Source organism: Rhinatrema bivittatum, chromosome 6, assembly GCF_901001135.1.
Source record: "Rhinatrema bivittatum chromosome 6, aRhiBiv1.1, whole genome shotgun sequence".
In the NCBI taxonomy this organism is placed as follows: domain Eukaryota; kingdom Metazoa; phylum Chordata; class Amphibia; order Gymnophiona; family Rhinatrematidae; genus Rhinatrema; species Rhinatrema bivittatum.
Genome location: NC_042620.1, coordinates 86,665,234 through 86,688,944, shown reverse-complemented (window position 1 = coordinate 86,688,944; position 23,711 = coordinate 86,665,234). Strand labels below are relative to the sequence as shown.

The 23,711-nt window shown below is 46.0% G+C and overlaps 1 protein-coding gene across 7 annotated transcripts in view; it reads right to left on the bottom strand.

The window, feature by feature from the left end:
* Positions 1 to 518: 518 nt before the first annotated feature.
* Positions 519 to 23,711, bottom strand: part of PKP4 (plakophilin 4) — a 578,155-nt gene continuing 554,962 nt past the window's right edge. For all 7 annotated transcript variants that reach the window (XM_029605541.1, XM_029605538.1, XM_029605537.1 and 4 more), the window contains 2 exons: positions 20,859 to 20,932; positions 519 to 1,501 (listed from right to left, as the gene is read on the bottom strand). In XM_029605541.1, the coding sequence (XP_029461401.1) occupies positions 1,265 to 1,501; positions 20,859 to 20,932 (311 nt within the window). In that variant the 3' untranslated portion in view covers positions 519 to 1,264. The remainder of the gene's footprint in view (positions 1,502 to 20,858; positions 20,933 to 23,711) is intronic.

The window sequence follows — 23,711 nt, the reverse complement described above, 5'->3', positions numbered from 1 at the left end:
CACATTCTTTTCCTGAGGAAAAAACACTGCATCTTACAGGAAAGGAGAAGCTTGTTTACCCAGTTTACTGTGCAGCACTGCAGAGAACACTTCCTGCTGGCTCGGGAGCCAAGATGCACAGCACAATTAACTCTTGTCTGCAACCATTCTCAGAAATACTTTATGTAAAACATAATAAAGGGCACTTCTTAAACCTTGAACACCTTGTGGCAAAAGCAATAAAACAGTATGTTACATGGAAACAGGACAGAAAGAAAACAAAACAATGGCCAAATGCAGAAGGCAAGGAGAAAGAAAACGACGTGTAATTTCATGCTTTGGTAGATGTGCCAGTGTGACAGACGAGAAACGTATGAACTGTAATCCTCTTTTCCCTCACCCCTCCCCCTGAAATCTGGCCACAGAAGCAACCAGACCTATTGCCATTTAAGTTCCTGAAAATCACTGGTAGAATTTCTACATGAATTTCACGCAGCTCCAATAGTCAACAGGAAGCAAACAAATGAGCTAGAAACCAGTTTCTGTGGCTAAAATGTCCACATTTATTTTTCGTCCATGTGCATAGAAAATGGCAGTGAAACATCCTATGAAAGAGGCAGGGAATGAGGAAAGTGTAGATATACTATGCTTTGTGCTTCAAAGTTATGCTACGCATTCAAGAACATAAAAACAAAAAGTGTGAGATTTTTATTAGGATTCTCGCGATGGCATCTTTTCAGATGGGTTCCCAAATGACACGCGTTACAAATGATGGCACTTTTAAACCAAGATGGCTTTTCATATTTACACCAATGCAAAGAATTTACAAGACATGATGGCGTACAATCCCAACATTTAGTAATAACAGGAAAACAAGAGGGGCATTCATTTGTTTTAGTGTTTTCTGTACAAACTATCAGAACAAGACTTGATTCATTAAAAAAAAAAAAAAAAATCACCTTTTATTTGATTTCACCTACAGTTTCCCCAAATTCATCTTCCTCATTCTCAAACCTTTCACCACTTACCCCACACCTTCACCAGACTATAGCAACTACAAGCACTGAGATCTAACTTCTAAACAAAGCAAAAATAATCTCTCCCGTTAAATCTTTTTCTCCCTTTCCTCATGATTCTTTCTAGAAAAATACAAACCTCTTCCAAATTTCTTCTTTTATTTCACATTCACATTTCCCCATCAAAACAGCAGAGGACAAAGGCTGTTCAATTTCTTTTCAAGCATAATTATATAGACCAAGTTCTTGTTTTTTTAGCCTTCTGGTTCCTACACCCAAGAGTCAGGCGACCCTGGATACTGCTCTGCTCTACAAGAAGGTCGCCTTGCAGAATAAAAGTCTACGTAGTTTGAGGTTGATTTCAGTCCATACTGTGTGGAGTAATCTGAAGCTGCTGGGAAATGAACTCGGTCATCAAAATAGGGGTCTTCATAGCTATGTGGAGATTGCAGACACAGTCTGTAGGCATTGTAGTTCTTTCTATTTGAGTCATCTTGACTGTAGTGCTGATGATGATAGCAAAATTAAAAAGAAAAATCAAAGTCAGTTTTAAACCTTCATATTCTCTTTTACATTAGAATGTATCTACCACATGCTGACACCAGATGCTACTATAATTTTCCAGTTTTCTGAACATTGCAGAGGTTTTGCTCAAGCTAGCATGAAAATGAATTTCAGAAAGTGCATGACTCAGAGACTAGATTCTATGTTTAAGGAAGAAATCTAAAGCTATATCATCAAATACATTTTTGACAACTTATTCCCCCTCACATGGCAGTAAAATTCATTCAGTTTTGAAAGCTATAATAAAACTGCACCAAGCGACAGACCTTGTAGAAGGAAACCTCGGAATGCTAAGGACACTGCTCTCTCTGAATACAGAGATAAGAAATACAGGAGCCTGAACAGTGATGCATCAATTATGTAATGAGTTGTTCATTATGACAGCATGAGATTAGCTTTAATAAAATCAGGAAAAGATCTGAATCATGCTTAGCTATTTATTAAAGGGGTCACAAGGAAACCTACTTAACAGGTCAATACAGTAAAGTGCGGCCGCGGTTACCCTGCTTCTAACCCGCTTTCTACTCACTTTTCGGCCGCGTTAGTCCAACCCGCGATACACTATCCCCTTTAACCCATTCTTACCGCCTCTTTAAATCACCGGGTAACCCCTTCCGCCCGTGGCATGTATATTAGATGTAAATGATCGAATTAGCTATTCCCTCCCATACAGTAATGTGCGCCCCGACTATCGTTTTCTTAACCTGCAGTTTTGCCGCGCGTTTAACCTGCTAACTTACCGCCTACCCTTACCCCTGCGTTAGAGGCAGGGGTAAGGGTAGGTGGCAAACTTTCCCCCAGCCCCCGCTCACCTGCCCTGGCCGCGTCCATGGGTGCTGGTCTCCGGGGCAGCCCCAGCCCTCTCTCCCCTCCTCCCGAAGCAACGAAAGCGGAAAAAATCGAAAAAGTGAAAAAGCGAAAAAAAAAAAAAAAGTAGCAACGAAGCGACTTACTTTTTTTGCAGCCCTCCTCCGGAGACAGACATTGGCGGAGACGGACCATGGCTCCCCTGCCTCCCGGAGGCAGCTGCTGGCGAAGATGGATGCCTGCACGGGCGAAAGCAGCCCTTGTGCGTGCAATTGGGCCGCTCAAGGCGTGATGTCACGACGTTTGGCGTCACGACATGTGACGTCACGTCTTGAGCGTCACGTCTTGAGCGGCCAAATTGCACGCACAGGGGCCGCTTTCGCCCGTGCAGGCATCCATCTTCGCCGGCGGGGCTGCTTTCGCCGCCGGCTGCCCCCCGGGAGGCAGGGGAGCTGCGGTCCGTCTCCGGAGGAGGGCTGCAAGAAAAGTAAGTCGCTTCGTTGCTTTGCACTTTACACGTCGTTTCACCAGTCCTCTCTCCCCCCCTCTCTGCGCCTTGCTTCGAGAGGAGGGGAGAGAGGACTGGCAATCCCCAGCGTAGGAGAACCGTCCACTTCCTGGTACCTGTCATTTCAAATGACATTTGAAATGACAGGTACCAGCGTGTCCGTGAAGAGTTAGGCCAGCGCACCCTGGATACTGTATAGCGCTCTATACAGTAAAATGGGTTGCGCGGGCCTAACGCTTCACGGACGCTTCTTGGATGCGGCTTGCATTTGCAAGCTATTTAAATACAGTATCGAGCGGTAGGTGAGCCGGACTGTGCGTGCGGCAACCGCGGGTGCGCCCGGCACTAATGCAGCTCTTCCTACCGCTCCTTACTGTATCAGCCTGTAAGTGAGGAGGTGTGCTTCAGTTGAGTAGTGAACCATGAATTAGGAGAGCTCATGAGACTACCAGGCTTAAAACTTGCTCTCCCAACAGGCTCTCTCTGTGTGACCATAGGCATGCTACTTTCTCTCTGTACCTTTCTTTAACTCCAAAAGGCTAGGTCTGTTTCTCCTCAAAACTGGGAACAAGACTTCCTGCCCCAGAAATGATTGCATGTTACTGAATTATCATACAGCAAGTTTTGGTTTTTTTTTTTTTAAATCAATCACATCATGTATAAAGTCCAGTTTGTATTATTAATTTGCTTGTGCCACTTAATCTTTTTGGAATTAAGGTACAATCCATGAAAACACAGTTAAAGTAATTACCATGTTACTATGTTCATATAAAGAAATTTCAAAAGTATGGAGATTGAAATGGGATCTATAGAGAATAAACTTCTTTTTTCAGGCCTTTGGGTTGGAGCACGAAAAATGTGGTAAATAAATTTCCAAAACACTGAGGATCATAATATAATTCCCATGCAGTTTACATTATGTATTTATTATAACTAAGATGGGTCTTACTTTTTTGTACAAGGAATGTTGAGCGAAATCCCAGAATTAAAAATATTAAGATTTCAGAAAAACCCTGTAAAATTAAAGTGTCCTTTGTCAACAGTAAACTTTTGTAAAGCTCCTTTTATCCTCCTTTCTGAAAAAAAGGCCCTGTCTGGCCTCATAAGCTCATATACTGCAACTTCTTTGTTGTTGTTGGTTCTTTAAAGAGACAACTACTTTTGCCAAAACTTTTCTTTTTATTCCTTTTCTCAGCAAGCTCTTAACAAGCTGCCATTATATGTAACCTCCAGTAGTTTCTGTTTTCCACCACAGCTGTTCCTACATCTACGCCATATACCAGGGGTGGCCAACTTCGGTCTTCAAGAGCCATAAACAGGCCTGGTTTTCAGGATATCCAGAATGAACTTGCAAAACAGAGGTAGTGCCTTGTAAATCTATCTCATGCATGTTCATTTTGGATATCCTAAAAAGCAGGCTTGTTTGCGGCTCTTGAGGACCGGAGTTGGCCACCCCTGCTGTATACAGTTGTAATATACTGTAGTTAAGCACCATGCTCACTAAAGAGCTAATGCTAATGTCTGTCCTGCAAAGAAGTAACTGTGAATTTGTCAGGATTTTTAGCAATATGGCTGCTGTGATATAACTCAAGCTAACATGACCAAAGCTAACTATTAAAGTCTAGATTAAGAATTTCCTATTCATTTAAAAGTCACTTTAAGACGCATGAATGTAATCTTCTTTGAAGTGCCTGAAAAAGCGGAATATGAGTATGATACCACCACCACCTATATATAATCAATCAACCAATAAGTCTGTGTAGGTGCCCTGCAAGGATTTGCACCCAAGGATTGCAATTATAAACCTCACCCAGTATTTGGAGGTCAATTCAATAAACGTTGAATATTAAAACTGCACACTGAAATTGAGTACACAGATTCTTAATATGCATGCTAAACATGTTTTTTAAACCACTGAGGCACTAAGCTAATGATATGCTAACTGGGTGTTAAAAAATGTGCACAAACTCAAAGATTTGCATAAAGAAAATGGTTAGTGTGCACAAAAAAAATGTATGCACATAAACCATTTTTCTGTGCACAAAATATGATTTTATGGGCCCAAAAATGCTTTCTGCACAGGCAGCTCTTTGTGTGCATAAATCACATTTTTTGCACAGAAAATATAATGTATGTGCATAAAGCTGGTTTTCTGCACAGAAATCCTGACTACAGGTCCCTGCACTGCAACTCCAGCTTCCATCCATAGACTAGTATTAGACCTGGAAATTTAACTCCACCTCTGACTAGGAGTTAAGTTTCTAGCACTAAGGAGACATGAGAAGCTAGCGCATTGGGGAGAAATAACTAATGCCATCATTAGCTGGGATTTGCATGAGGGAGAACTAACTTGTACACACACTGGGGCGGATTTTAAAAGCCCTGCTCGCGTAAATCCGTCCGGATTTACGCGAGCAGGGCCTTGCGCGCCGGCGCGCCCAGAACCCCGGGACGCGCGTAGGTCCCGGGGGTTTTTGGAAGGGGGCATGTCGGGGGCGGGGCTGAACGACGCAGCGTTTTGGGGGCGGGACGCGGTGTTTCGGGGGCGGGACCGGTGGCGTGGCGCCGGCCCAGGGCGTTCCGGGGGCGTGGCCGCGCCCTCCGGAACCACCTCCAGGTCGGGTCTCGGCGCGCCAGCAGCCCGCTGGCTCACGTGGATTTACGTCTCCCTCCGGGAGGCGTAAATCCGTGGATAAAGGTGGGGGGAGGGTTTAGATAGGGCCGGGGGGGTGGGTTAGGTAGGGGAAGGGAGGGGAAGGTGAGGGGAGGGCGAAAGAAAGTTCCCTCCGAGGCCGCTCCGATTTCGGAGCGGCCTCGGAGGGAACGGAGATAGGCTGCGCGGCTCGGTGCGCGCCGGCTGCCCAAAATCGGCAGCCTTGCGCACGCCGATCCAGGATTTTAGAAGATACGCGCGTATCTTATAAAATCCAGCGTACTTTTGTTTGCGCTTGCTGCGCAAACAAAAGTACACAAACACGCTTTTTAAAAAAATCTACCCCACTGTGCACAGATTTTTTGTGAGCTGAGCACAACTCCTTCTGCATCAGCAGGAACATTTACACAATGTGCACACAACCATGGGCACTCTTCCAAATGCACCTTATTACATCAGCCCCTCTGTTGCAAGGGCATAGGGTGACCACTGAAGTTGATGGTGCACCAGAAATTTTGCTGCTGCCAGGTGCTCTAGAACACAGGCCACCCTCCTATATTACTTTGTGAGCACTATTTTCTTTGATGCAAAAAGCCTATCAATTTTATGTTCACAGCAACCCAATCCTTAGAGGGAAATTAGCTAAATTCATCCCTTAAAATAATCGCCTAATCTATTAACAGCAGATACAATAATATATGTGATGAAAAAATATTTTCTGTAAGAACATTCAAAACTATTTCATTTGCATACAAAGAGCAAACTTCTATTTAAAATAGAAATGAGGAAGAGAGGCCCTTAATGCCGTAAAAATCAGTGAAAAGTACCATCATTTTCACAGCAAGAATTCAAGTTACATGAGACTTGGACCTTTAAAATATAGACAAACCCTCACCAAATACAAATTAGAAAAATGCCAACAAAAACTGTACTAGAAACTACAAGCCTGACTGTATTATGCAGTGCAACAATGGAAAAACAGGATCATCATGCCTCGCAACTCATCAAGCAATAAAATCAAAAGATATAAATCATCATGCATAAATTTAAAACTCTACTAATGGAGAAATTACTTACCTGATAATTTCATTTTCCTTAGTGTAGACAGATGGACTCAGGACCAATGGGTATAGTGTGCTCCTGATAGCAGTTGGAGACGGAGTCAGATTTCAATCTGACGTCAGCACTACATATACCCGTGCACGAGGCTCTGTTCCTCAGTTTTCTCCTCGAAAAGCAATTAGGGATATATGTGTGTTTGGATAATTTTGATTAATCTGGTTAACTTGATTAACTTGAAACTTGATTACTCAGATTGGATGACGAGGTTTCTAGCTGGAGACCGCTAGGGCATTCAACTGAGAAGCGCCGATACCTGGTAATATGGGTGTCTGAACTAGAAATAAGGGTGGCTTACCCGTGCTTGTGTTGCACTCGGGGGGAGGTTCCCCCAGGGCTTCTTGATTGCGAGGCAGCCATGGGCGGGGTGCTGAGTCCATCTGTCTACACTAAGGGAAATGAAATTATCAGATAAGTAATTTCTCCATTTCCTAGCGTGTAGCAGATGGACTCAGGACCAATGGGATGTACAAAAGCTACTCCCGAACCGGGCGTGAGGCTGCCCGTGGCCCATTTAGTACTGCCTTTGCGAATGCTGTGTCCTCCTTGGCCTGAACATCCAGGCGATAGAATCTCGAGAAGGTGTGGATGGAGGACTACATTGTCGCCTGACAGATCTCTGCGGGTGACAGCATCTTGGTTTCTGCCCAGGACACTGCCTGGGCCCTTCTGGAATGGGCCTTGACTTGTAGAGGTGGGGGCTTTCCTGCCTCTACATAGGCCGCCTTGATTACTTCTTTGATACAGCGGGCAATGGTTGCCCGCGAGGCCACTTCCCCTTGCTTCTTCCCGCTGTGAAGAACGAACAGATAGTCCGTCTTTCATACAGGTTCTGATCTTTCCAGGTATCGGACTAGGAGTCTGCCGATGTTCAGGTGGCGAAGAAGGCGTGAGTCTTCCGAGTCCTTATGCTCGTCTGGAGATGGCAGTGAGATGGTTTGGTTTAGATGGAAGTGAGAAACCACCTTTGGCAGAAAGGAGAGTACATTGCGCAGCTGTATGGATCCCGGCGTGAATCTGAGGAACAGCTCCCGGCATGATAGTGCTTGAAGTTCGGAGATTCGATGGGCTGAGCAGATTGCCACAAGGATCATCATCTTCAAGGTCAGGAGCCGTAGGGACAGACCGTGAGTTGGTCTGAACGAGGCTCCCACTAGGAAGTCTAACACTAGATTGAGATTCCATAGGGGTATTGGCCACTTTAGAGGTGGTCGAATGTGCTTGACCCCTTTTAAGAAGTGGGAGACGTCTGGGTGGGCCGCTAGGCTGCTACTGTCCACCCTGGGTTTGAAGCTGGCCAGGGCGGCCAGTTGTACCTTGATGGAGTTGAGAGACAACCCTTTGCTCACGCCGTCCTGCAGAAATCCCAGGATCATGGGGATTTTGACTATTCGAGGAAGGATGTCGCGGTCCTCGCACCAGGCTTTGAATGTTCTCCATACTCTATATATGTTAAGGAGGTGGAGAACTTGCACGCTCGGAGCAGTGTGTCTATCACTGGTCCTGAGTATCCACTCTTTTTCAGGCGAGACCTCTCAATGGCCAGACTGTAAGCGAGAATCTCGTTGGGTCTTTGTGGAGGATTGGTCCTTACTGGAGTAGATCCCAGTGTGGAGGTAGGCGTAGAGGGTTTCCCGCCAGAAGTCTTCGCATGTCCGCGTACCTCGGCCTTCTTAACCAGTCCGGGGCCACTAGAAGTACCAGCTCTCTGTGGTGTTCTATCTTGCGGATGATTCCGCCCAGTAGTGGCCATGGAGGGAAGGCATACAGTAGGTCCTCCTGAGGCCAGGTCTGGATGAGGGCGTCGATTCCCTGGGACAGCGGTTCCAGTCTTCGGCTGAAGAACTTGGGAACCCGGTTTACTATCCACTGGAAGGCTGTTGTCAACAGTGTCCATTTCCCTGGATCCAGACTCTCTCTGCTGAAGTAGTCTGCAGTGATGTTGTCTTTTCCCATGATGTGGGCAGCTGATATCCCTTGTAGGTTTGATTCTGCCCACGTCATTAGGGGTCCTATTTCCAGGGACACCTGCTGGCTCCTGGTTCCTCCCTGGTGGTTGATGTAGGCCACTGTTGTGGCGTTGTCCGACATGACTGACTGATTTGCCCCGGAGTCTGTGGCTGAATCGTAGGTAGGCTAGTCTGACTGCTCGGGCTTCCAGTCAGTTTATGTTTCCGTTAGCTCTGTTAGCTCCTCGCAGTAGGCTCCTCATCCCCACAGGCTTGCGTCCTTGGTGAGCAAGGTCCATTCCGGTGGGGATAGGCTTGTTCCCTCGCTCAGGTGGTCTTCTTGTTGCCACCATTGTAGTTGGTTCCGAACCTTCGCCGGTAGCCGGAGGGGGGTGGAGTAGTTTTGGGACATCGGGTTCCATCGAGACAGTAGGAAATGTTGTAGGGGCCACATGTGGGCCCTTGCCCACGGGACGACTTCTATGGTTGATGCCATGAGTCCGAGGACTTGGAGATAGTCCCATGCCGTGGGGAGAGTGGAATTCAACAATGCTAGTAGTTGTTCCATCAATCTCCTTCTCCTTGTAGGGGAAAGGGTGACTTTGTTCCCTCTGGTGTCGAACCGGATTCCCAGGTATTCCAGGCACTGGGAGGGCTGCAGGTGGTTCTTGGGTGTGTTGACGACCCACCCGAGGTTCTGCAGTAGTTCCTTGACTCTAGTGGTTGCTTGCTGGCTTTTCTCTGGCGATTTCGCTCTGATCAGCCAATCGTCTAGGTATGGATGCACGAGGATTCCCTCTTTCCTCAGTGCTGCCGCTACTACCACCATGATCTTGGTGAACGTTTGGGGAACCGTAGCCAGCCCGAACAGTAGGGCCTGGAACTGGTAGTGATGGCCCAATATCGCGAAGCGTAGGAAACGCTGGTGGATGTGCTGGATCGGTAAGTGGAGATAGGCTTCTGACAGGTCAGGAATTCTCCTGGTTGTACCGCCCTTATGACCACGTGCAGGGTTTCCATGCGGAAGCAGGGTACCTTCAGGTAGCGATTGACGGTCTTGAGGTCCAGTATGGGCCGGAATGTTCCCTCTTTCCTGGGCACGATGAAGTAGATGGAATAGTACCCTGAATTTTGTTGGTGCGGAGGCACTGGTGTTATCACCTTTAGGGCGAGTAGTTTTGATAGTGTGGTTTCCACTGCCTTCCTCTTGGAGGGGTCGTGGCACAGAGAAATCACAAACTTGTCCGGAGGGATGCTGTGGAAGTCCAGGTAGTATCCCGCTTGGATGATGGATAGGACCCAATTGTCCGACGTTATCTTGACCCATCTTTGGTAGAAAAGGGCAAGCCTGCCCCTATGATCTCTTCCTGTAGATGGGTCTGCTGATTCTCATTGCGTGTTGCGTCTGGGGCCTGGTCCTGAGCCGGCTCCCCTTTTGTTGTGTCTGTTCCGAAAGGACTGCCCCTTGCCGGCGGGGCAGGGGGCTTGGTAAGTGTTTTTGTATAGTCTATAACGCTGGGATCCTCTGCCCTTGGGTGCCCGGGGAGAGGGGCGTTGGTTCCTCTTGCTCCTGTCCTCTGGTAGACAGGGTACTGGGGACTCGCCCCATTTGTCGGCTAGTTTGTTCAGGTCGCTTCTGAAGAGGAGTGATCCTCTAAAGGGCATTCTCGTGAGCCTCGTCTTAGAGGACGCGTCGGCTGACCAGCTTCGGAGCCAGAGCTGTCTTCTGGCTGCCACTACGGACGAGAGGCTCCTGGCTGAGGTGCGCACCAGGTCTGAGGTCGCATCCATGAGGAATGATATTGCTGGGCCTAATGCCTCAATTGGCGTAGTTGCGTCCCTGGCCATCGCCAGGCAGGTGCGTGATACCACGGCACAGCAAGCAGCGATCTGTAGGGTCATAGCTGATACATCGTAAGAGTGTTTGAGGATGAATTCCTGCTGTCTGTCATTGGCATCCTTGAGGGAAGCTCCACCCTTGACTGGTATGGTGGTGCGCTCTGTGGTGGAGCAGACCAAGGCATAGACCTTGGGAAACCTCAGGAGTTCCTTCGTCTCTGGGTCCAAGAGGTAGAGAGCTTCTAGGGCTCAACCCCCCTTTAAGGTGGCCTTTGGGGCGTCCCATTCCAGGTCGATCAGTTGTTGTACAGCCTGTAGCATAGGGAAATGGCATGAGGTTTGGCGGAGCCTGGCCAGGAAGGGGCTCGCCTTGGACTCTGCTATGTTGCATGTGTCTGGGATGGCCAATGCCTTCAGACTCGTGGCTACGAGATCTGGTAATTCGTCTGTTGGGAAGAAGCGCGTCATGGTGCGATGCGGTTCCGGTCCTGGAGGGAGTTCCCAACTTCTGGGGTTCTGGTTCCTCCTCCGAATCATCTGTGTCCCCTAAGGGGAGGTATTTGTCCAGGGTCGGCTCATCTGGTGGAGGCCGGGAGGGCCCTGGGAGGTTCTGTGCCACTGGCGGGGGTTGTCTGTGCTGGTGGTCCTGTCTGTGAATGGATGTAGGATTGTAGTTCCGCAAAGAATCCCACCCAGGTGAAGTTGCCTGGGACCGCATTGGGTCCGGCGGCGCTCCCCGAGGGCTCCCCTACTGTGGAAGGGCCGAGTCAGGAATAGAGAGGTCCGGGGTAGTCTCGCTGGTAGATCTGGAGTCCTCTACAGGCTGAGGGGGACCTTGTCTTGGCTTCCCCGAAGCTTCTTCACACAACAAGCACAGGGCAGAGGTCACCTCGGGCTGTGCCGCTCTCAGGTGGCATGCCGGGCAGAGGACTGGCCTTTTAGCTGTCTTGGACGGCAGTGCCATGATTTGCACGTGTATCCTGTACAGATGCACGTGCTGGGAGGCCTGGTTATGTGTTCCGGGGGCGCCTACGTTGTGCGCTTAGGAACGGAAGATGCGTGCATGGCTGTGCGCACAGGCCTAGTTGTGCGCTTGGCACCCTTTGTGCGTGTCGCTGTGCACATGGCGCATATGCTCGCGGCGCTGTGCGCACAAGTATTTTATGCGCACGGCTCAGTTGTGCGGACAAAGCAGTGACTAAGGGGGGGAAATGGTGCCGGCGACCACGCGGGCAAGATGGCGACCCCCCTGGAGGGTCTCCACATGGGAGGACCCTCGAGCCGGATGGGGGTCTAGCCCGGACGGGGCTGTTCAACCCGATTAGACAGATGCCGGAGTGAAGATCTGTGCGGTTATCTGAGCCTCGGAGACCAGAGACTTAGAGAAAAGTTTTCTACCTTGTCTCGGTGCTTCCCGGTCTCTTGCCAGGCGGTCTCCGGCTGTGGGGGGAGAGGGGAATACCTTCACCGCCGTGCTCGATCTTGCACCTGCTGCCTCTCAGGGAATACCTTCACCGCCGTGCTCGATCTTGCACCTGCTGCCTCTCAGCCGCTCCCTTTTCAGGGGGCTAAGTCCACGCCAGGTCGGCGACCGGACCGAGGCTGCCTCTCAGCCGCTCCCTTCACAGGGGGCTAAGTCCACACCGGGACCGAGGCTTACCTCTGAGGGATCTCGGAAATCACCTCAGGAATTCTCGACTGGGGGAGGGACCCTTAGGTATCACTGCAGGAGAGCGGGGCTTGTCTGTAGGTAAGATTCTTTTTTTCGTTCTTCTTTGAATTTGGAGTTTGGTTTTCTAACGCTGTGCAAGCGTGTGTGAAGTCCCGAACTGCTATGGAGATGGAAAAAACTGAGGAACAGAGCCTCGTGCACGGGTATATGTAGTGCTGACGTCAGATTGAAATCTGACTCCGTCTCCAACTGCTATCAGGAGCACACTATACCCATTGGTCCTGAGTCCATCTGCTACACGCTAGGAAATAAAAAGAATGTCAAAACAGCTGACAAACATCCAATAATTTTAAAAACTTGCATAAATTTGTTCTAATATTTACCAAACACCAATAAATTATTTCAAAACATCTGGAGGTCGATTTCAAAAGCCATTTAGATGGACAACTGAAAAGTTATCCATCTAAATGACTACCTAGCGATATGCATCGCTGTGTGCGGCTAAATTCTAGCCTTATAACGAGTTATGCAGCTAAATTTTAGCTGCATAAGTCAGGGGTGTTCTGGGGGTAGGTGAGAGGTGTTTCCGATATTCGAAGTTAGCAGTTTAACCTATGTGGCTAACTCCTGTGGGCCATAGGATTGTCCTAAAGTTAGCCGGTAAGACATGTTTATCCGGCTAACTAGCTGAGCCGCACAGTGGCTGACAATGGACTCCCTGATGAATAAAACATCCAATAATTAAAACATGTTCTAATATTTCCCCCAAAAACAATAAAATATTTAAAAGCAACAGAAACATCAAATTACACCCAATAATTAAAATAAGGATTAAAAAAATCTTCTGCTCTCCATACCTGGGATCTTTTTTATTTCCACTCACCCTGGGATTATCGTAGATTGGGGGAGGTAGGGCCACATAAACTATCTCCTCTCTTTCATTTACACACACACACACACACACACACACATACTAACACATTCATTCTTTCACACATTCCCTCTCTCATATATGTGCCAATGCTCTCACATACACTCCCTCTTCTCATACACATTGTGTTTGTGTGTGTGTGCACACACGTGCCTGAGAGAGCCTTGTGTCACACACCAGGCCCTAGAACACTAATACACCTCCTACTTGGCAAATAGAACAAGCTGGACTGCTACAAATCCCTAAGAAACTACATGCTACACTGCACCTCTGTCACACATGTGCGTCACAGACAGACCCTTATCTAATACAGAATAAGGGGCTAAAATTAGAAACAAACATGCTGGCAAAACTGAAATGGAAAGCCAGAGAAACTAGACTCTGTTTCTATTTTCACAAACACAGACACATAGGCTCTCGTTTTTACATGCTGTCTCACACACAAAACACACAGGTCCTCACATGCAGGTTCCCACTTAGCCTCAGCTGGTATTGAAAACCAGGGTGTGGCAGTGACAAAGCAGAGTTGTTTGCAATAGGTGTTTTCCCGAGGTCAGCAGGATGTTAGTCCTCACACATGGGTCACTTCATCGGATGGATGCAAGCACAAAAAAATGTATGTCAAAGTTTCTAGAACTTTGACTAAGCCTCATTAGGTCTCTCAGCATGCATTATACCATACGTCCAGTCTTATATTATAGAATTCAAGAATAAAATAAAAAAGGATGCTTAACCTACAATCTCAATATGGGAAATTTGCGGGCTTGCATATCAACCAAGAGAAATCGGAAGCTTTGAACATAGGAGGGTTGGTAAAAATTACATGGCCAGGCCCATTTCCTTTGAAATGGGTAGAAAAAGATATGAAATATCTAGGAATTAAAATACCTAGCAATTTGTCTAATCTCTATTCTGCCAACATTCGCCCGTTAATACTCAATACCGCACAACTTCTGGGGAAGTGGCGGGGTTTGCCTTTATCTCTGTCAGGTAAAATCCACTTATTTAAGATGATGATCCTTTCTAAGTGGCTTTACATTCTCCACATGTTACCAATTTGGCTTACTAAACAGGACTGCAGGGAAGTAGGGAAAATGTTAAGTAACTTTCTCTGGAATGGGAAGAAAGCCCGACTATCTATGCAAATCCTCATGCAACCGCTCTCACATGGGGGACTGAACTGCCGTATCTTGCGCTTATACAATTTGGCATGTATGCTGCGGTTTTTACGAGACTGGGTCTTGGGGACTTCCTATTTCCTTCCGTACCAACAATTGACAGGATGGATGGTCATTCCTTCTTTTAACCACATCTTGCATGCCAACAGAACAGCTATTTCCCCAACTCTAATGACCCATGCGTTGGTGGCAGCGAGGCGGAAGGTTTGGTCCTTCTTATGCCAAGTGATACATCTCCCTTCTAGAATAACACCGTTATTAAGCATATGTCATAATGATCTGTTCCCTCCTGCCAAGGGCAGATTGGTCTTTCACAGATGGAAGACATTAGGTCTAGAATTCATATTTCAATGTTTCTCACAGGATTCTGGACATCTATTAAGTTTCTCGGAGCTACAAAAGCGTTTCTCCCTCTCCTCTTCTGACCACTACTCTTACATACGTCCACTACTGACCACTACTCTTACATACATGAGACAATTTTGTTAAGACTCATGAAAACTCCTTTAAGAACTCATTTCAGACCCAATAGATACATGACATTGTGCTAGGCTCCTGCAAACATAAACCCTCTATAGCGTGCTTTTCTAAGGTTGTACGTACCTCCTTGATATTGGGAGACCTAGTAATATTACACAAGAAATGGGGTCAGTGGCAGGACTTCTCTTTATCACTACAAGAATTTACTGAATGCTTCCAGACTTACACGCTCTGATCAGAGAATATGTTATATAGGGAGTTACAATTTAAATTTTTGAGACAATTCAATTTGGCCCCAGATAGGGCTTTTTATGCCAAGTTGGTGACCTCACCTAAATGTGCTAAATGCTCGATGTCCATAAGCTCTTTCTCCCATTGCTTCTGGACATGTCCAGTGGTCCAGTTGTTCTGGAAGAAAGTTTGTCAGACGTGCAGCCAGATTCAGGGTACCCCCATATCAATGGATCCTATGCTGTGGCTCTTTGGAGCTCCATCACAACTGTCCTCAGCTGTGGAACCTTCTAATACCCAATTCATACAGAAAGCAGGTCTGGTGGGGAAAAAAGTTATCTTATGCAACTGGATTGGTAATTCAATACCACAGCAGGAACACTGGTTCCGACTGTTGGTGAAACTATATACCTTTGAATTCCTAACAGCTAAAGCTTCTACACACAAACATTTCCTAGAAATACAGTCAGTATGGGCAAAGTTTAATTCCTTTTTAATGCCTATATCTCAATACGGGATGTCCCATTATCTGTAAGCCCTCACATTTTCCTGGAAGGGGCCCCTCTGTCACTGCTCTCCACATACTCAATATGTACATTCACCCTCGATACAGGCCCGTTCCTTGCAGAATTCAGATTGAACTTTCCCTCACCTTTAAAGGTCTTCATATCTCATACTCTGGAAGGCTTTTGGTTTCTAGCATATTGTTCTGAGCTTGTGGAACAGGGGCGGAGGGAGGGAGAGGGGTTTGGGTACTTTAGGGGTTCTCGCTACTATCAGAGTTTGAATACATTAGCAAGTTAAGCTTAGAGGCTTGATCTATTGCTGTTGCTACTCAGAGGTCACATAACTATCATAAATTTTATTTTTGCTTTCTGAGAGACATGGAGATATATATATATATATATATATATATACACATATACATATATACACACACACACATATTTTTTGCTGGATATTCAATGTTCATGGATTGATGTCCACTGTCTGTACCTGATGATTATGCGAGCCTCTATGCTGTCATGATGTTATAATGCTGTTCTGATATAGTGTGGATTTGTTACAATTTTTGCCATTGTTTGTTAAAAATTCAATAAATATAAATTAAAAAAAAAAAAAGGAGAAGCAACCCATGTAACAGAAACCCAACTCTGCAAGATGATGGGTGAGTTTTGTGAGGACTAACATCCTGCTGTCCTCGGAGAACCCCTGTTATAGGTAAGCAACTCTGCTTTCTCTGAGGACATGCAGGATGGTAGTCCTCATACATGGGTGAATTCCTAGCTACAGGCTTCCCCCATCAAAACACTTAAATTAGGTGCTAATGGGCACAACAGGCTTTGCTGGTAACAGGGGAGGGATGGGTGGGGGGGGCAGCCTGAAAACAAAGACTGGGTTGTAAGTGGAAACAGAGTTGGGTTGTACACCTCAAACAAGTTCTAAAGGACAGATTGGCCAAACCTACTATCGTGTCGGCCATCCCTATCCAGACAGTAATGTGATGTGAACGCGTGGAGAAAACTCCATGTCGCAGCTCTGCAGATCTCCTTCATGGGAACTGCTCACAAGTGGGCCATCTATACTGCCATGGCCTGAATAGAGTGAGCTTTAACATGGCCCACAAGATGCAGTCCTGCCTGGGCATAACAGAAAGAGATACAGTCCGCTAGCCAATTAGAAAGTGTGTTTGGTAATGGTGATGACTATCTTATTCCTATCAAAAGAAACAAAAAGTTGGGTGGACTTGTTGAGGGCTCCTGTCCTCTCTAGATAGAAGCCTAAGGCTCTTTTGTAGTCCAAACTATGCAGAGCTTGTTCGCCTTAGTGTGAATGAAGCCTGGGAAAGAATGTTGGTAGGACAATGGACTGGTTAAGATGAAAGTCCATCACCACCTTAGGCAGGATCTTAGGGTGTGTACAGAAGACCACCCTGTCATGAAAAAAGTGTAAGGTGGATAATTCACTAAGGCCTGGAGCTCACTGACCCTGTGTGCCATAGTGACCGCCACCAAAAATATGACCTATCAGTTCAGGTACTTCAGGTCACAGGAGCGCAGCGGCTCAAAGGGAGCTTTCATCAGCTAAGCTAACACCAACTTGAGGTCCCAAGTCACAGCGGGAGGCCTTATAGGAGCCTTCAACTGACGCAGATACCGCATGAAATGTACAACTATAGGCTGTACAGAGATGGGTGTACCATCTACACCATGGTGGTATGCACCACTTATACTCAGATGAACTCTAATGAAGGTGGTCTTTAAGAAGGCTACCAAAAGGTGTAGAAGGTAATCAAGCAATATTTGTGTGGAGCAGGAAAAAGGATCTAGGGCTTTCTGCTCACACCTCCCAGAAAATCTCCTCCACTTCAGTCCATAGGTGAGGTTCTGAGGTCCCTCGATGCTGATGGCTTGGTCTTCTCTGGCCCAAAGAGGTGCTCCATCTTGGCACACTTGCTGCAACCTCGGATGTCATGTGATGCCCCAAGGCAGAGGACACATCTATCATGGGGGTCTGTGAAAGGCATCACCTTCGTGCACTGGGGGCATTACTTAAATCCCGAGGTGGACATGTCGGCATGAAATAAAAAGGGACGAGATATCAAAATTGATGGCGGTGGCTATAAGTCACCAAATGTACTGCCACCACATGCGTACCGATGTAAAAATAAACTTATCAATAACCACTGAAAATCCTATCTAGGATGCGAAAACGGAACCTGGTGGGCCCCTGCGTCAACTGTGTGAGGCAGCGAAGAAAAATTATCTCAAAGAAAGTTTTCACAAAAACAGGCCAGAAGGTCTAAAAGTTGAGAAAAAGTGAAGATCTCACCCGACTGTGAAACGACAGGCTCTACAGAAGAGACTGAAGGGGACCCTGCGTGGAGGTGTGGTATAATGCATGCTGAGCATGCCCAAAGAGGCTCAAAATTCTAGAAACTTTGATATAAATTTTCTGTGCCAGGCTCCATCCAATGATATCACCCATATGTGAGAACTACCATCCTGCTTGTCCTCGGAGAAACTGGATTAAGCTATTATATATGATCTACATATTTGTAAAACAAGATTTTTTTCATATTCTTCAAAATTCTTTTTTTTTTTTTTTTTTATAACCATATGTGGCATAGCGTACCCAATGCCGACAACTTTTAATAATACACATGGTAATATATAATTCACAGAGAAAAATCCTTCCTGAAAAATACTAGGTATATTCTGTTAAATAAAATTATAATCTCAGAAAAAGGATGGAATATATAATTTGTTCAAGGCCTGTGCCTTTCAGCTAACAGCCAAGAAAGCCTGTTTTCAATAGCCTTTATGGTCCCTGAGCTGGCTTTCAGGTAAAGAAAAAGATTATGTGTTTAAGTAATGATATTGCTTTGTTTTTGGTGATTTCCAGGGCTATTTTTTTTATATGAGCCTACCTCAATCGCTACAATACTTTTGGAGGCAATCTGAAAAGTAATCTGTGCCATCTTGCTTCTGCCCACCCACCCTGGTGCAGAGCTGTAGCACCAGGGTGGGTGGGCAGTGATGTCTATGACCTTAGCCATAGACATCAGTGCCATCAGTCCTCTGCATTAATAACTGATCCACAGTGGGGGACAGGTACTTCAGAGCAGGTACAGTGTGTGCACCTCCTGTCCCAATTCAACCTTAGCCGGCTGCTTCTGTGCAGCATCTCTTTCCTCCTCTGGTCATTTGTTTGAAACCTATTCAACTCTTTAAACTGCAGGCCTCTGCATCTATGGTCCCCAGCACAAAAGTAACTGCTTAAATTGCACAGACCAATGGCTGATGTTTGAATTGCGTGCAGCTCCATAGATACAGAGCCCAGGTTTCAACTGTGAGGTCAGAGGAGGGAAGAATTGCCTTTGCCAGCAGCAAGAGCAGGAGAACTGGGCTGGTTTAGAAATGCCAGCCAAGGAAGCTCCTTAGGAAGGTGGGGTGAGATAGTGAAGATCTGGAGAAGAACAAGGACTTGGGGTGTGGGTAGGTGTGGTGAGCAGGGGAAGAATGGGGGTGGGGAGGAAGAGTAGGGTAAGAATATGAGACTGTGGGGGAAGGGGAGGAAGAGCAGGAGAAGAACATGGATTCATGGACTTGGGGGAAGCAGGGAAGGGACGGGGATTTGGGCATGAAGAGTGTGAATTGTGGAAGAGCTGAGACTTGGTGATTGGGATGAGTGGAGATTTAGGAGGGCAGGGATTCAATATGTGGGGCAGAGCAGGAACTTGGGGATGCGGCAAGTATGGACTTGGACTAAGCAGAAATTTGGGGCAGGGGGCATGAGATGTGGGTAAGAAAAGGGGTCTGAAGGGTGTGGAGGAGTTGAAAGGCGTTGTGAATGACCTGGAGTACTGGGGCGAGGGGTGCTGTGAAGGGGTCGAGAGAGGGTAGGAATAGTTTATTTAAGATCTTTTGTATACTGCCTATGCAATGTTCCAGGAGGTAATGAAATAATGGGTATTAGGAGGCTCAGTGGGAGGTAAGAGACAGAAGAAGGGGTTTCAGACCAGGAAAGGAATGAGTAACAGGAAAGGTGCTGCGGCTGGTGAGAGAATGAGAGGCAGAGGAAAGTAGATGAGGGTTGGGGAGGGGACGAGTACAGATGATAAAGGATGGCTAGTACTTGGGTGAAAGACAGGGAGAATAGGAAGCTGGAGAATGACTGAGAGACTGAGGGGGAAACGAGAGAGTTGTGGGGAGGGGGGAGTGGGAAATGGGAAATGGAAAGCAGCTAGTTAGGTGAGAAGTGAAAAGAGGGAAATCGAGGACTGGAGAGTGAGAGAGAGAAGTGAAACAATGAGAAGATAGGGATGCAGAGATAAAAATGGAGAAAAAAAGATGAAAGGGAAAAATCAATGTCCAAGACATTTGCAGGGAAGGACCATATTTGATTTCATCTTTGAGGATTGTCCAATCCCCATCAGGACCCAGGCTTGTGACCTGGGAGTTGTTGTTGACTTGTCTTTGTGTCCTCATATTAACTCATTAGTTCACTCAAATCATTTAAGCTGCGCCTCTTGCATTCACTCAAACCCTTTCTCTCCCATGCAGACTATTTAAAAAGATTATAATTTGGACATTCTGCGGCATGGACTAAGCTGAGTAATATAATAGTCCATAAGGACCATCAGAGATGGATTAGTTTGATAAACAGCTATGAATGTAATCATTAAAGTGTTTTGTAAGAAGATTTTTTGACCAATGATTGACAGATTAGCAATCTGTGAATCTGCAACCTTTGCTTCATTCTGCGATCTTTTACTGATCTAATTCGGTGGTCTGACTCTTGCTTGAGAATTTTTGCGTTTATACAGTTTCATGTTCTAAGGACATATTAATATTTGTTCCAATAAACATCTTACTGGAAAGGAAAAAAAAAAAGGACAAGCCAGGTCATTACAGATTCTATACAAACACTGCATGCTAATAGAAACTATCACCTTGGTCACAGATGCAGAACACAGACCGACCCTTACCTAATACGAAATAAGGGAGCACAAAGTAGAAACTAAGAAGCCAGACTCTATGAGTAAGTTTTCCTGTGGGTGGGGGTCAGGAAGGGATTGGAATACATGTGAATTTTCCCCCAAAACTTAAGGTGCAACAAATAGCAATGTATGCATGTACAAGCAAATTTGGTGGGACAATTTTCAAAGCAGATTTATATACGTAAACTGGCTTTGAAAATGTTGTGACTTCCAGGCGTATGTGCCATGTAATTTAGGAGAGATGTTACAAACTTATCCCCTGTGTGTCTCTGTACAGTGCTGCGTACAAATGGTATGTGCTTTACAAATGATTAATATTTTAAAATGTAATATGTCCATTCAAGTACATAAACGCATCTTGCCATCATCCATTGTTACAGTATCTTTCATTATTACAAATATTCTTTTCTGTTCTCATTTTATTCTCACCTGAAGTCGCCTACTTTGATCTCTTGCTGGTGAGGAATAGGAACTGATGTAGACTGGTGAAGCTTTGCTGGACCCTAGAAAAAAACTAAGGATTAAAACATATTTTGATGCAAATTGTACCCCTCCCCCTCTACCACAAATATCTAGTTTACTATCAAAGATGATTTAATATATTTTTTTGATAATGTTTAAAAGCTTCCTAACGGGGCTCAACTGGGGAATGGACAGTGAAGGAACAGAAGAAGCTCTGACATGGACCAAAAGGAAAAACTATTTTCCTCCGAGGTATGCATTTCAACAATTTTTGGGTGACTGGACTGAAACTGTTTTAAGACATTACATCCAGGGCACGGAGTATGGCTTCTTATAGGAAATGAAGGATTCATAATCTATATATTTAGTCACATTAGCTCTGCAAATTAATTTTTTTTTCTGGCCTGGCAGTTTCCTCTTGCTCTGTTAGGCTTCAGTTTATAAGAATATAAGAACTGTCATACTGGATCAGACCGAGGGTACATTAAGCCCACTACTCTGTTTTCAACAGTGGACAATGCAGGTCATAAGTACTTGGCAGAATCCCAAACATAAACAGATCCCATACTGTGAATACCCAGAGATAAATAGTGGCTATTCCCTAAGGGGCAGATTTTAAAAGCCATACGCCCGCCGGGCCTATTTTCAAAAGGCCCGGTGCGCGTGTAAATCCCCGGGGTTTGCAAAAAGGGGCGGGGCACAGGCTGTCTGGGGCGGGGCCGGAGCCTCCAGGCACAGCAGCCATTTGCTGCTGTGCCCGGGATCGTGTGCTGGCGTGCGCAACTTGCACCTGCCCAAGGCAGGCGTAACTTGTAAGTTACATTTTTTTTTTAGGGGGGTTTAGCTTAGGGCTGGGGGGCAGGAGAGTTAGGGGAAGGGAAGGTGGTGGGGGGGGGGGTGTAGGGAACGGAGGAAGGCAGCGCAGCTCGGCGTGCGCAAGGTGCAAAATTATGTAACCCTTTGCACGCGCCGACCCTGGATTTTATAACATGCGCATGGCTGCGCGCGCATGTTTATTTATTTATTTATTTAAAATTTTTATATACCGGCATTCATGTTGCGAACACATCATGCCGGTTTACATATAACAGGGGTGTACAGTGAACAATTCAATAACCTATTTGTGTAGAAGGAAGCAGTTACAAATAACAAGGTAAAAGAACTGGGAGGAGAGAAGAAAAGGGAGAGAATAACATTAGGTATAGGTATTTACATTAGTAATAACATTTTTACATGTGGAAGTGGTAGAATCTGGCTGAATAGAATTAATCGGTGTCCGGGAAAGCTTTTTTAAACAGCCAGGTCTTAAGTCTCTTCCTGAAGGTTGGGAGGCTGGGCTCCTGTCTAAGGTCCGGTGGGATGGAGTTCCACAGAAGGGGGCCGGCTGTTGAAAAGGCCCGATCTCTCAAGGTAATGTGTTTGGTAGATCTGGCTGGGGGCACTTGAAGAGATCCTCTGAGTGTGTCTCTTGTTGGTCTGGAGGAGTTATAAATTTGGAATGGGAATTGTAAGTCGAGTGGGGTGTGTTGATGGATGGTTTTGTATATTATGGAAAGAGATTTGTAGAGGATTCTAAAGTGAACAGGCAACCAGTGGAGATCTTTTAGGATGTTATAAAATCGGGCGTACATTTGTGCGCGCCAGGTAGCACACACAAATGTACACTGCGCGCGTAGATTTTAAAATCCAGCACTAAGTCTACTTGGTTAATAACAGTTTATGGACTTCTCCAGGAACTTGTCCAAAGCCTTTTTTAAACCCAGCTATGCTCATTGCCTTAAACACATCCTCCAGCAATAGATTCCAGAACTAATTTTGCATTAAGTGAAAGAATCTTCTAAAATTTGTTTTAAATGTGCTACCTAATAATTTATATTTTTTGAAAGAGTAAATGACTAATTTACATTTATCCATTCTACTCCACTCATGATTTTATAGGCTGCTATCATATCTCCCCTCAGCCGTCTCTTTTCCAAACTGAACAGCCCAAGTGGAAATGGCCTCTGTTGAGCTATGGCACCATTCATAGCCATTTGGGTGTTGCGTCCGTCGGTCTCAGATGGTTTAGACCCTTGTGCCTCACCTTTTACTTTGCTCTCCCCGCTAGCCTTGGGAAGATGGCTACCGCCGCGCCTGCAAGCCACATTCTCCAGCCACGGCAAAGCCTGGAACGGCTATGGCAAAGCTTCACACCATGTTTCTCCTAAGGGCCTCCTAAGGTGCGCGTGCGCATGCCACCCACGTCTTTATCCACGTCATGGCGGGAACCTTGGGGGTGTCCCTCTCGAGTGACGTCACGCCATCCGGGTATTTAGCCTTTGCTTGTTTGCTAGCTCATTGACAGGCCGATTCAGAAAACGCGCGGGAGAGCTGGCGAGCGCCCGCTCTCCTGGGCGTGCGATTCAGGAGGGTGAACCTAGAAGATGTGGTAGGCCTGATTGACAAACTGAAGAGTAGTAAATCACCTGGACCGGATGGTATACACCCCAGAGTTCTGAAGGAACTAAAAAATGAAATTTCAGACCTATTAGTAAAAATTTGTAACTTATCATTAAAATCATCCATTGTACCTGAAGACTGGAGGATAGCAAATGTAACCCCAATATTTAAAAAGGGCTCCAGGGGCGATCTGGGAAACTACAGACCGGTTAGCCTGACTTCAGTGCCAGGAAAAATAGTGGAAAGTGTTCTAAACATCAAAATCACAGAACATATAGAAAGACATGGTTTAATGGAACAAAGTCAGCATGGCTTTACCCAGGGCAAGTCTTGCCTCACAAATCTGCTTCACTTTTTTGAAGGAGTTAATAAACATGTGGA